At 37.4% G+C, this 14,785-nt stretch overlaps 1 protein-coding gene across 3 annotated transcripts in view; it reads left to right on the top strand.

Moving 5' to 3' along the window:
* The window catches only part of syt7a (synaptotagmin VIIa), a 129,862-nt gene extending 116,775 nt beyond the window's left edge, over nucleotides 1-13,087 (top strand). For all 3 annotated transcript variants that reach the window (XM_084397336.1, XM_084397338.1, XM_084397337.1), the window contains 6 exons: nucleotides 6,656-6,767; nucleotides 8,555-8,816; nucleotides 9,335-9,504; nucleotides 10,435-10,549; nucleotides 10,644-10,843; nucleotides 11,491-13,087. In XM_084397336.1, coding sequence (XP_084253462.1) covers nucleotides 6,656-6,767; nucleotides 8,555-8,816; nucleotides 9,335-9,504; nucleotides 10,435-10,549; nucleotides 10,644-10,843; nucleotides 11,491-11,595 — 964 coding nt within the window. In that variant the 3' untranslated portion in view covers nucleotides 11,596-13,087. The remainder of the gene's footprint in view (nucleotides 1-6,655; nucleotides 6,768-8,554; nucleotides 8,817-9,334; nucleotides 9,505-10,434; nucleotides 10,550-10,643; nucleotides 10,844-11,490) is intronic.
* The last annotated feature ends 1,698 nt before the right edge of the window (nucleotides 13,088-14,785 follow it).

Genomic DNA, 14,785 nt, shown 5'->3' with positions numbered 1-14,785 from the left:
TTCTGACGGGATCTGTATAGAGGGGAGCGCGGTCTCCCTCTCCAGCCTGGACGGGTCAGCGAGGGGCGTGCGTTGGTTCCCGCGGCAGGTAAACGCAGGATAGTATAACAGGTCACGGTGAACCCCAAAGCGACCCGCCTCCAGCCCGCCTCTGAATGTGTGTGTGTGCGTGTGTGTGTTTGTCATGTACGTCCATGCGTGTGTGTTAGCGAGGCGCTCACCTGTACCTGTCATATATCCTTCTCCTCGTCTGCTGTCTGTGCACTATATGGTCTCCCGTTTGCTGCCCCTCCATCCCTCACACACACACACTCTCACCACCCCTCGGTTGCCATGCCAACAGCCCACTTTCGAGGTGAGAGCGCTTGGAAGAGCACATTCCAGATGTCAGGGGGAATTTGGGCTCTGTGCGCCCCCTACTGGTGACGCCACACACCTGCAGGCTGCCGTCTGCATCTCATCAGCGCCCTTAATAATCATAAATACATTATTCATAAATGTAAAACATCTACTCCATGTGTGGGAGATGTTTATACACATCAGTTCAAGAGAAATCATCTGTTTCTCTCTGTCTTATTTCTCCTTGTGCTGTCCTACATCCATGAGCTTTACTCAAACACAGCAGTTTGCCACTTAAAGTCGCAAGTTACAGTGTTTTTACCATGGTGAAGGAGTGTTGTTAGGCACAACGCAAAGGGTTAAACCCCATTATGGCCAGAATATAGTCAAGTATGCAGATGTGAACGCTTGATGAGTGAATCAGGATATATAAGCACAAAAAAAAAAAATGTAGGGAAGATGCCAAACTTATTTTTTAAATCATTTAAAATTATTTTACTAAATGTTATATAAAATAAATATTTTATTTTCTTTAATAAATTAATCAATTATTATTTAGTCATTTTTATTGTCATTATCATTTAAATATTAATTATTTAAAGTAAAGTTTATTCAAAACCTTTCTTTTTTAATTTGAAATAAACAAAATTAAACACATCAGATTATTTCTTAAATAAATGTTTTATTTAATTCATTATTCAATTTAATTTGTGTACATTTGAATTACTTCATTTGAAAGTATTTAAAAAAATTAAATGTAAACTTAAAATATATTAAATAATTAATTTTAGCAACTAAAATGCACATCTACGTATTGCTTTTATAAAATGGCAATAATATCAACAAGATATAAGGCAAAAAAAAATATTACTAAATATTATATAAAATAAACATTTTATTTAATTCATTATTTTATTTTATTTGTATACATTTTAATTACTTCAATAATTAAACTAAACTAAAATTACAATTAAAATATATTTTTAATTAAATATTTAATTTTAGCAATATAATAAACATTTGCTTATTTCTTTTATAAAACGGCAACAAAATTGACATGATATAAAACAAAAGTATTAAATTAGTAAATATTATTTAAAATAAAAACAATATTTATTCATTTGTATACATTTTAATTGCTTAATATTTAATTATTTAAAAATAAAATTAAAAGTTAAAATATATGTTTTAATTAAATATAAAATTTTAGAAACTAAAATATTTAATTATTTAAAAATAAAATTAAAAGTTTAAATATATGTTTTAATTAAATATAAAATTTTAGAAACTAAAATAAACATAAGCCTATCTGCACATTGCTTTTATAAAACAGCAACAATGTAAACATTACATAAGACGAAAGTGTTCAATACTTACATGTGCAGTATTAATAAAAGATGACACTAAACTTTTTTATTTTAATATAGTGTATTTATGCTATTTCACACCAACTTCAAAGGTGGATCGGTTTTATAAAGCGTTTTATAAAACTGTTAAAAGATTTATGAAGATGATATTTGTGTTGACATGTTGGATGACAGCTAAAGTTAAACAGGTTACTGAGCCGAACTCCTGAATAACCTGCAGGCGAGTCGCACGTCTACAGTCAATGAATTATTCAGGCCTCGGAGAAGCTCAACGTCTTCTTTATCTGCCCTCGATCGATAGCGAAGGACAGACGGAGAGATACGGAGAGAGAAAGATGCTCATTGTGTTCTTTCTCTTTTCTCTGTCCTCATTTCACCTGTTCTCGCTCTCCGCTGAACTCGTCCCGCTCTCATCCAGGGGTTTCATTTTCAAGATTATCTAGAAAACATCATCCTTCTCTTCGATGTTCACGCGTTTCTGAGTCTGACAGAAAGTCTTCAGGCTTCAACTGTTGCTTTCTTTGGCGGACGGGACTTTGTTTCTTTTTAATATTGTCTCAGACACTTTACTTTACATAAAAGTTCATTATTTCGTTTATTGGGTGTATTAGAATAGGTTAACATGCTTTAATGCTCAAAAACACATTATTTTCCACATACTGCACATTATTCCAGCGCCTCCATCACCAGTCTGTCTGAAATGCACTGATTTCTATTAAGCCCCTCCTTCTTGAGAGCTCAGAGTGCTCTGATTGGCCAGCTGACCCGGTGCGTTGTGATTGGCCGAACACCTCAAGCGTGTGTCAGAAATGTAACGCTCATTACCATAACCGTGAGTTTCAGCTTTCAAGGCTTCTAAAGCATTTTTACACACAGTTATTAATGTCATCGGTTTCGAGTCACAAACAGAAACGCACTAAAGTAAAGCATTAAAAAAGGGTTTAAACTTTAAACGGGCTTTCAGACCCTGAAATTCACTTCTTCTTCTCTCTGTCATTATCATTTCTCCATCTGTTCTCATTTTTCATGGCAGCTGAATGTGTGTGGGTTCAATAGGTTTGAACTAACAAGGACACTAACTCATTAACAGATTCAGCCAATCAGAGCTGCATTCAGTTCACAATTAACCAATGACTTGACACCTCCCCTGAATATTGATGAGGATTTTACAGCCCTGTCTCTCTCCCCTCCCGAGCTAACCTCGTGTCTGTCCGTCCGTCTGTCTGTCTGTCCGTGTGTGTGTGTGTGTGTGTGTGTCGCTTTGCCTGCTCGATGTGTTCTCGTCTCCGCTACGACTACGTCTGTGTGTCTTCAACAACTCGGCCATGATGTTCGTGGCGGCTTTTGAGTGAATTAAGCTTGAAGTAAAGCGACAGCATTGAGCGGATGTTTTCCCGAAACAGATGTGTTGACAGACAGACGCTTCATGGTTTGTGCGTAAACCTCCCGCCCGAGTCAGATCCGTCCTCCCGGACCTCTGCAGCTCTCCTTAGACTGGTGCGGATACAGCCGGGAATATGAAATATGATCACACTCGTCTACTCACCCTCGTGGTGTTTACTGTGGGACTGAAAACTGAACCTGAAACGGCACAATGCTCCAAAAAAGAAAACACAAAAACTTTCATTTAATGTTGCAAATCTGGCAGTATGAAACAATATTTTCATTCAATTTTAGTGTTTTCTTTTATGTTTATGGTCCACTTCTGGCTTTATGCAATAAGCTTTAAGCGAAAAGCAGTTTAAATTTCAGTATTTTATTTAATTTTATTATTTAATTGTATTTTTGTGGTCCACTTCTGGCTTTATGCGGAAAGATTTTCACTGAATATCAATTTTAAAAAATTATATTTTATTGAATATTTTATATTTCTATACTGTATATGAAAAGATTTTCAATTATATATATTTTTTGTGATGTCTGGCTGCCTGCAAAAAAGATAGTTAGTTAATAATTATTTAAATTTCATTGTTTTATTTTATTTTCCAATTCTGAAATGAAAATATTTTCAGTGAAAAGAAACTTAAATTCTATATTTAAATAAAAAATGTTGTGTTTTTTACATTTATTTTTATAATAATAATGTATATTTTATTTATCTTACTTTTTGTTGCAATTTTCTATTGTAATTTTGGCTGAATGTGAAGCTTTCCAGTGAATAGCTATTTAAATTTCAGTGTATATTTTTTATATTTTTTATTTTATATTTTGCATTTCCCCCTATATGTGAAACGATTAACAGCGAATAGCTATTTAAACGTCAGACTTTTCCCTCATAAAAAGTTATCGTATGATTTCTGAAGACTAAAAAAGTCGTATGAGCTTCATTTTTTGGTGCTTTCATGCCCTTTTCGGAGCTCGACAGCTTTGGTCACCATCCACTTTCATTATAAATACCGTTTAGATTATCTAATTGTATTGGAACATTTTTCTAAACATCTTCTCTTTCGTCCCAGAGAAGAAAGAAAGTGGTACAGGTGTGGAAGGACACGAGGGCGAGTAAACGCTGAACAGTTTGAGCTAACCCTTTCCCTGCCAGTCTAAAGACAGTCTGATCTGCCGATGTCTCTCTTTTATTCCCCTCCTGTTCTGTGTTCGACTGTATGTGCCATTTGCTGTGTTCCTTTACACTATTTGTTTACTCCTTCTCTCTCTTTTGTCTTTCCAGCGTTCATTTTCTCTCTCTCTCTCTCTCTCTCTTCAAAGCTTCACCTCTCTCCGGAAACAAAACGCTTCCTTCCTGGTCTCTTTTTGTCTTTCTTTTTCCGTCGTTTCTTTTCTGTAGAACTAATCTCTGTATGTGCTTTCGTTTAACTCTCCTTTCTTTCTGACTGACTCCAGGGTTTCTTGTCTTCTCTCGCTCTCTCTCTCTCTCTCTCTCTTTCTCCTGCAGCTGTGCTGGTTTGGTTGACGTCTCTCTCATGGTTTTGTTTGACTCTCCAGTCATGCGAATAATCTTCTGCCTTTCCATCACAGAAAGCGTCTCCTCTTTTCCTCTTACGCTGTCTTTCGTCTCTCTTTCTCCCTCCAGCTGTTCCCGTGTCTCAGTTTCGTCTGTATCCGTGTGCCGCCTTCATCGCTTTTCTGTGTTCATCCTGTAGTTGTCTTGTGTGCGTCTCTCTTTCAGTCTTTCTGTGTCTCGGTTTGTATCTGAACACTCAGTTTCATTCAGATGTCTGCATTTGTCCTTTTCACCTCCTCTGTCTGTCTCTCTCTCTCTCTCTCTCTCTCTCTGCTCTTTCGGCCCCTGCTCTGGTTTAGTTTTGTCCTGTCAACTAGTTCAGTAGATTAGTCAAACATTAAAGTTATATTTAGGGGTTTAGTACACGTTATGCTCGATCGACAGCATTTGTGGCATAATGTCACTTATCACAGACATTTATTTATTTATTTCAGTGTCATGAACACATATTATCTGCCTATATGTTTTACTGGATAATCTAGAACTCTTGAAAAATATGAGCTTTCTTTCTGCTTTTAAACCCCTATTTTATTTTATTTTATTTTATTTTATTTTATTTTATTTTATTTTATTTTATTTTATTTTATTTTATTTTATTCTTTAAGCTGAATTTATTTTTAGATTTTTTAATGGATTGATGACTCAAAATAATTTCCATAGCATTAAACATTTATTATTTTGTTTTATTTTATTTTTAACTTCAAACGAGCAGTGAGTCAAAATTATTTTCTATGGCAATACAATACATATTTTATTTTTTATTTTATTTTTATGGAGCAATGATTTTTAATTATTTTCTGTGGCATTAAACCTTTATTTTACTTTATTTATTACTTTATTTTACAAACAGTTGAGTTGTTATTTTATTTTATTACATTTATTTTTATAATTTTTTTTATGAAGCAATCAGTCAAAAAATTATATTCTGTGGCAATAAACATTTATTTATTTTTAACTTATTTTAAAAAATAATTTGTGGCAATATGCTATTTATTTTATTTATTTTATTTGTGTTAAATGGAGCCATGAGTCAACATTATTTCCTAAGGCATTAATCCTTATTTTATTTTATTTTATTTTATTTTATTTTATTTTATTTTATTTTATTTTATTTTATTTTATTTTATTTTATTTTATTTTATTTTAGCTGAGCAATGAGTCACAATTACAATCACAATTATTTTCTGTGGCAATAAACATTTTATTTTAAGTCAAAATGATTATCTGTGGCTATAAGCATTTTATTTTTTTTATTTTTTTATTTTTTTATTTTATTATTATTATTTTTTTTTATTTTTTTTTAGCTGAGCAATGAGTCACAATTACAATCACAATTATTTTCTGTGGCTATAAGCATTTTATTTCAAGTCCAAATGAAGTCTGTAGTAATAAGCATTACGCTACAAATGCCTGTAAATCGGCTTCTCTTGTACTGAACCCATATCATTCCCATATTAAGTTAATTTTCCAGTCCAGGCCAGCCGCACAAATCTGACTTCGGACACCAACCTCTGGAAAACGAAACGGACCGCACCGTGGCATGATGAATTGACAGCTTTATGTGTTTGCTGAAATATTTAATAACCCTGAATATTGGCCAGTTTATGGTGTCTTTTGGCTGTGTTATAATCTGAGGTAACATTTTGTCTCACAATGTTTTTATGTTTTATAACAGGAAATGTGTAAAAGCTTGAACTGTGTGATTTTTCTTTTATATCTCTCTGTTGTGGCTTTATTTTATTGTGTTCAAGTGATCGAAAGTAAAAATCATTCTCATGCTTGTTATTAATTTGTCTTCTGCATATTCTTGTCTGTTTCTAAAATGTGTGACGAAGCCGGTCAGAATAACACGAGTCAACGCACATAGAGGTCAAAAGGTCATCTGGGGTTTGATTCTGTGGCAAAGAGAAAGAATCGCAGGGCAAGTCACTCATCGCTGGTATTTTTAGTAACCCGTGTTCCTCTGTGTGTGTCTCTCCCCCTGCAGTAGGAATATGGGGAATAAGCCGGCTAACAGTCCTAAGGGTCAGCCGCCAGATGCCGACGGACATTCTTCAGTGTCTGACCTTGCCAACTCGCTCACTGGAGACATGGTGATGGTAGGACAGTGTGTTTGCATGTAGAGTCCTGGTCCTGCATACACTGAAAAGAACTGTGTAAAATGTACTTAATCTTTATTTGGCAAGTAAATTTCACATATGGAATTAAGTAAACTCTACTTAAAGGGGACCTATTATGCAAAATTCACTTTTGCATGCTGTTTGGACATAAATGTGTGTTGGCAGTGTGTGTACACAACCACCCTATAGTGATAAAAAATCCACTTAATCCCCATAAATCATCAGCAGTGTCTCCCAACGACCTGTTTTCAGAATGCGGCTTTAGTGACGTCATTAAGCACAGGCCCCGCCCACGAGTGTTGACAGACACTGCTGTTTTAACATAGACCCGCCCTGATCGAGTTCACAGCGAGTAATACACATCCGCCATGGCTGCACTGACGAGAATGTCTCCCAAGCGTTGTAGGTGTTGTGTGGCTGGATGTATTAATCCACATAGCTCTCTCTCTATTTACTCCCGAAATCTGAGGCAGCCGCTGAAGACGAGGTGGAATTATTTAGTTTTCAAAGAAAATGCTCCCTCAACTCTACCGAAATTTGTTTATGTACTTGCGCACTTCTTATACTGTGTTTACTCAGCTCTTACGGTGATTTTCTGGAGTAAAACTGAAGCTTCATCTTTTGTGTGATGTACAATAAACTTTATTAAACTCATCAGTATATTTGACTTGTAGGCTATTAATAGTGGATACATACAAGCAGATGACAAATACGTTATAACCGTAATTAAACTACTAAACTATACCTGTTCCATCTCCATACAGCACTCTGACTCTGTAGGCATTATTGTCCGACTCCGGGCCGAAATGAACACCGTTACTGAGAGTTTCTGATATTATCATCATTCCGTGAGATGAATTTGTCCTGAGAGACTGAGCGCGAGCTCATGAAGCTCCGCCCCCTGTGCCGTGCAGCAGCAGCTCATTTGCATTTAAAGGGGACACACTAAAACGGCGCGTTTTTCTGAGCACCAAAAAGTGACCATTTAAACATGCTGTAAAAAATTATCTGTTGGGTATATTGAGCTAAAACTTCACATACACACTCTGGGGACATCAGAGACTTATTTTACACCTTGTGAAAAGGGGCATAATAGGTCCCCTTTAACTAAGTTAAAGGGTAACTCTCGCCAAAATTGAACCTAGGCTCTTTTTGTTAATCTTAACCCGAGTCAAACTTTCGTGTAAAGGCATAATTAGAATGGAAACTCCACTTTTAAGATTGACCGTATTTTTGTTTTAGGTCAAGATGCCTTTTGAATGGGAGTGCATGGGGCACTACAGTGATAGCATCAAAATCGCTATTTTTAAAACACTAAGAAGGCTCGACACAACATGAAACTGTGCTGAAGTATCACCAGGGGCTCTACACATGAACTCCAGCATTGACTACATTGTTTGTGTACACAGAGTTTACTAAAAAGAAAGGTTTTGTCCGACTCACTTTATCAGTTATAGTGTTTCCGGTGGCTGAAATTTTGTCAGTCAAAAGTAGTCGATCTCCGAATGCAACATAACATGAGGAGAGTAAAGATGGAAATCTCCCAAAGCTTGTTTCCATATAAATTCACGGATATTTCTTTATCTAAGTTATCATGCTTTTCATTGAAATTACAAGTTCATGACATTTCCTCATATGGAGTCAGTTCATTACGTTGCATTCGGAGAAGAAACGGCAGGTTTTAAGAACACTCCAGATTGCTTTTTTTTTTTTTTTGTCTCATCACCGTTCTTCACATTCGACATTCTCTCTCATGCTCCCTTTAGTTGTCTCCGGGGTCGGAAGATGACGAAGGTCCAGTGAGCGAGAAACTGGGCCGGATTCAGTTCAGCTTGGGCTACAGCTTCCAAGACACGACTCTGACGGTGAAGATACTCAAAGGTCAAGACCTGCCCGCTAAAGACTTCTCTGGGACCTCCGACCCCTTCGTCAAAATCTACCTACTGCCCGACAGAAAGCACAAACTCGAGACCAAAGTCAAGAGGAAAAATCTCAACCCTCACTGGAACGAAACCTTCCTTTTTGAAGGTCAGTTGTGGATCACCTTTGTTTCCAAACATCTTAGTTATAGATTAAATCTATTCAGTTTTACAATACATTATTATATTATCATTTATAATAGTGCGGTTGCAACACTAAGGTCATGATGGGTTCAATTACCAGGAAATGTATGAACTGATCAAATGTGTACCTTGAATGCAAGGTGAAATAAATTGTAATTATGTACTGTAATACTGATGAAAATACTGTATTTGAGCAATTAGAATGTAATGAGAATCAACATGAGACTAATGAAAATGACAACAACAAAAAAGCCTGTAAAAGTAAAGAGTCAGGAGGACTCATTATAGTAATGAGAGTTTTTTTTATAATTATATTTTTTATGTGACGGTAATGAGAATTTGAGGGGAAATATGCTGAATCATCAGGAAAATACTGTCACAGTGCAAAAATGTTAATGGTTTCATTATGCACAGTATTTTGTTTAGATTTTTGGATGAAGTATGTCCTGTGAATGGGTAAATCTGAATCTCACACCTCCTCAGGGTTCCCGTATGAGAAGGTGCGGGAACGAACGCTGTATCTCCAGGTGCTGGATTACGATCGGTTCAGCCGTAACGACCCGATCGGTGAGGTCTCCATCCCTCTGAATAAAGTGGAGCTCGGACAGCTGAAGTCGTTCTGGAAGGATCTCAAACCCTGCAGTGATGGCAGCGTGAGTGGACTTTCCATACAATGGACAATGTGGACTCTTAAAGGGAAAGCTCACCCAAAAATTTAAATTACTCACCCTCATGTCGTTCAAAACCTGTAAGACTTTTGTTCATCTTTGAACACAAATGAAGATCTTTTTGATGAAATCTGAGAGGTTTCTGTTCCTCCATTGACAGTCTACGCAACTACCACTTTGACGCTTCGAAAAGTTCATAAAGAGATCGTAAAACTGATTTAGTCCAAATTTTCTGAGGAGACTCCATCGCTTTATATGATGAACAGATTGAATTTAGGCTTTAATTCACATTTAAACATTGATCAGTGAACAGAAACTCAACCGAATCTGCTTGACGCGCGAGAATGAACCTCATTGAGTCCATCCTCACATCTAGAGCTCCTGCATTTAAAGCGGCAGACGACAAAACTGCAGCTCACACTTATAACGAAAACGATATTCAGCATAAAATGGTTATTCAGGTCATGAATATGGTTATTCAGTCTGTTACTATGTGTAAAGAACCATAGGACTATTCCACTCTATTCCCACCTTTGTGTGAGTAACAGATTGAACTTTATTGCATTACTTTCTGAAAATCATCCAACACTGTCAGAAATAGGGGTACAGTAGGAGTCCATTTCTGCCCCCCAAGGTACAGTCTACACTAACGTACCCCATAGGGCTTATTATTGGACCTCAAGGTACCTTTTTGAGGGTCAAAAAGCATTAAAAGGTACATATATGTACCGTTTCTTTTAAAGGTTAAGGTACAATATTGTACCCTTGAGGGTATGCCCCAGTGACAAGCCATTGTACCCCTAAAGGTACAATTATGTACTTTATTTTCTGAGAGTGTATTTGCTGTAACTCTCAAAGCTCTTTCAAGCCTGTTTTAAGACGTGTGTTCTGTTTGTGTGTGTGTGTGTGTTGTAGGGAAGACGTGGCGATCTGCTGTTGTCTCTGTGTTATAACCCCACTGCCAACACCATCACTGTTAACATCATTAAAGCTCGCAACCTCAAAGCCATGGACATCGGGGGAACCTCAGGTACACGCGTATAATAACAAAACCACTGGTTGAATGAATATCGAATAGTGTCATTTGCATAGCTCACGCACTCTCGTTCTCTGATTGGTTGTAGACCCCTATGTAAAAGTATGGCTAATGCACAAAGACAAGCGAGTGGAGAAGAAGAAGACAGTGACCATCAAACGCTGCCTGAACCCCGTTTTTAACGAGTCCTTCCCTTTCGACGTGCCCGCACATGTTCTCCGAGAGACCACCATCATCATCACCGTCATGGATAAGGATCGACTGAGCCGCAACGATGTCATTGGAAAGGTGACAATATGTGCATCCTGTGCTATTGTGTGTGTATATATGAACAGCGCTGGGTAAATTACTTCAAAATTATAATCCGCTTCTGATTTAATATTATGTAGACGAGTGTAGTCAGTAACATAATCTACTAGATTTTAGGTGATAATAATAATCTTATTACTAGATTACTTTTGACCTAACTCGTTTATTACAGATTTGAGTAGGATAATCTTGTTGCATTTTGATATCAAAAATTATTATATTCAATCCTTTATTATAGTATATAAGCAGTATGCTTTAAAAGAATTAAAATAATATATACATATATATACTTGAGTTATAATAGGGTTTGGGTTCTATTATTCTGATAAACACTGATTTTCATGACATTGGATTCTGTTAATGGTTCACTGTTGCAGAACGCTGTGCTATAGTCATGATCCAGTGCTCATACTGAGTGAAAATAGGGTTCTTCAAAAGCACTAAAAGATTCGTTAACGGAATCATTTAGGAACCTGTTTCATTTAGAGGACCTGGAAACGAGTCGTTAAATTCTTTTTACGATTCCCTACCTGGAAAGGCTGTTTCGAAAAGAGCGGGAACCCTGCTGTGTCCTTCATTTGTTGTTTACCAGCATCTCTTTCTCGTTCTCTCTCTCTCTCTCTCAGATCTACTTGTCATGGAAGAGCGGTCCTGCCGAGGTCAAGCACTGGAAGGACATGTTGAGCCGGCCTCGTACAAACGTGGCGCAGTGGCACGCTCTCAAAGCCTGATTCGCCCTCTCCATCTCCCGTGATTCCCTCCAACCCCTTCTGACCTTTGACCCGAAACCCCGTCCTTATGCACAAGACAAACTTGCTGCCAGGCGGCACAACACGGGTACTTTTAGCCATCCACTTTTGTAACCTTTAACCTTTTGAGCTTCTGAAGCTCTCCTCCACTTTCGTCTCTATTTACTCTGGTAACATGTAGTGTGAAGGCCTGCTTATTCACCAATTGCTAATTACACAAACGGTTCTTTTGATATTTTCGGGACTCTGGGATAGTCGCGAAATCCAACAAAGCCATTTACAGATGCTCTGAGAGCGCTCGTGCCGCGACTACACGTTACCAGGATGATGTCTCCTGTTTTTTTTGATCCGTCATTCCCCCGTGTTCCTCAGGCTGGAGAGGTCTGACATCTTTCTGATGTGCGAACGCATCACCTCGTCTCGTTCAACCAACCCCACGTCTAGACCCGGAGGCTCATGGGAGCTCATTTGGCAGCCTTTAAATTGGCCACCGCTGAAACGGATCAAGTCGCAGGAACTCTGGGAATTGTATTTTTCCAGGTCTCAGACATCCCGTGCGAGAGCGCCGCTGTAATTAAAGCCATGAGGGGAAAAGAGACGCCCTCTTTCCATTAACACTCGTTTCTTCTCGTCTCCGTTTATAGTTGTTTTTCTCCAAATCCCTGACCTCTCCAAGCCTTTCTCACTTGAACTGATTTTCCGTATCTTTGTTCCTTCCGTCTCTCTTTCAATCTATCCTCCTCTCTCTCTCTCTCTCTCTCTTCCTTCTTCTTCTAAGTAAACATCTCCGATTGGTTCCGCTGAAAGCCGCAGACATTGAAATCTTACGCCATCTGGAGACTTACAGACTAAGACACTCCACCATCCTTGTCTCTTTTGCTTTTTTTTCCTCCGTGGTTTCTCTTTATCGCTGGCACAATAGTAGTGAAGTCCCTCTTTTTCTCGGGATCCCTTGTCGTCCGTGTGCTGTGAGTGACGTGTCGTAGATCCAACCGAATTATCGTTAAAAACATTAACCACCGGGGCGGAGAAAAGAAAACAACTTCCTCGAGGGATCGTTCCAGGTCTTCTGGGACTTTCGGAAGAAAATCAAGATTGAAGGGGAAAAAAATACACATACACACACACACACACACACACACACACACACAAAAACTTGATGTCATCTTTTTTTTTTTTTTTTCATGAAAAGGACATTTGAAGAAACCAATCAGAATTGTTCTTCCAGATTTGCTGTGAAATATAGAAGCAAAGAGTTTTGCGCCCGGTTAGTTCTCGCCACACTTTGCTCTAGTGACGTGTTTCTTTGTGTGTGTGTGCTGATAGGGGCTCATCTTCTACAGAAACCCTCCTGTTAACGGGGAAAAAACTGCCTTTACCCGCGTATGTGTGCATATGAGACTGTGTCCGAGGTAGATGAGGACGAATCTCACGGAAACATGTCCAGGTCATGCTTTATCCCCAAAATCAAACGAAAAAAAAAAAATTAAATAATATTTTGCATAATGAAAATGAAGACAATTATTTTCATGCTATTACCATAAATAGCTAATAAATTTGACCTTTTAGGGGTTTTTTTGTTCAAAATTATTAAGCATTTACACCCAAATGCTCATTACCATAAATAACTAATACATTTTACTTTTTTTGTTTTTTTGTAATACAGTATTTTTTTATTTGAAATATAAACAAGCATAAATTAAAGTCTGTACACCAAAAAGCTACCATGATGTTTAAATGATACAATTAAAATTATATATTTATATAATCAATATTATCAATATTATCAATATATATATTGTAAAAATATGAATAGTAAAATATCTAAAATATAATGCAATAATATTTGACATTTTTGGGAGGGATTTAAGCACATTTCCCCCCAAATGTTCATTAACGTATTTATTTCTGTAAATCCTGTTAATTCTTATTAATTCCTGATTAATTCTAGTTACATTAAAGCTGTGCATTTAACACTGCAGCACACCATGCATGAATATTTTAACATTTAAATAATGCATCATTATTGTTTAATTTGTGGTAATGAGAAGCTGTGCTTTATTTTCTTTATGCAATTAAAATAATGTCCCATTTCTTTCTTCTGATTTTGGGGTGAAATACGACCCAGACGTGTTCTTGACAGGTTTTGTGAGATTGGCCTGTGCGTGTATTACAGCATTAATGTGTATCTTCATTGATGTTAAAAATAATCAAAAGTGTGTGAATATGCTGCTCTATTTTCTCATGGCTTCCTTCCGTCTTATTACGAGACTCTTGTTCTCCTCTGAAAAGAGTTGGAGAAATGTGAGCTGCACTTTTTAATGGTGTAACACTGAGAAATATAATAGCAATTGTTTGTAACAATAATAAATAGTTTTTTGTATTTTAAGGGAGGAGCGTTTTAAAGAGCAAACGGCACGTTTCGGGGACGCTGGACTGGGCTGGACAGACCATCTCTCTCTCTCTCTCTCTCTCTGTCGAATCATTTGTTTTCTGTACATGTCAGTGGTGTGTGTGTGTTTGGCGAGATTGTGTCATTTATGCAGGCCGGCTGCTAGCGGCATGACGAGGCATGTGTTAGCATGTGGTGTGGCGTTTCTGCGGAGGGTGCCGTTGCCATAGGGTCACTATGGGGACGGAGTGTGTGTGCAGTTGTGTTTAGGCGCTCAGCATGACATGGAAACACAGAAGCAGAGGACGGCTGTCCAATCTCTCTCTCTCTCTCTCTCTCCCGCTCATGAACAACTAGTTATTCTGGGCAAAGACCTTGAACAGGACAGACTATTTCTCACCTAAAAGACCTGAGCTATAAAGGTTTTTTAGTAACACAACTAGTGCATAACCCACTAGCAAAACAACTGGCTGCCAAATCTCAAGAGATTAATTAAACGTTCAACATTCATTTAGCACAGCTCATGCACTGGCTAATTTGACTGCGAGACGTCAACTGTTCTCATTCATTAGTGAAACCAAAATGTAGATTGTAAAAATGTGTAAAAATCATATTTTTTGGGGCCGTTCACACTTGGTAAATCTGATTAGATTTGCACAAAAATCGGATTTGGACTGACACCTATTGGTGTGGATGTAGCATTACAGATTACCCATTGTCGCAATATTCTATTCACATTTCGTCTTTGTCACCTATTAGTGATTTATTCTACAATCAAAA

This window comes from Rutilus rutilus, assembly GCF_951802725.1.
Source record: "Rutilus rutilus genome assembly, chromosome: 23".
Classification (NCBI taxonomy): Eukaryota; Metazoa; Chordata; class Actinopteri; order Cypriniformes; family Leuciscidae; genus Rutilus; species Rutilus rutilus.
Note: the sequence above shows the minus strand (reverse complement) of the source record. Positions and strands in the feature narration are given on the sequence as shown.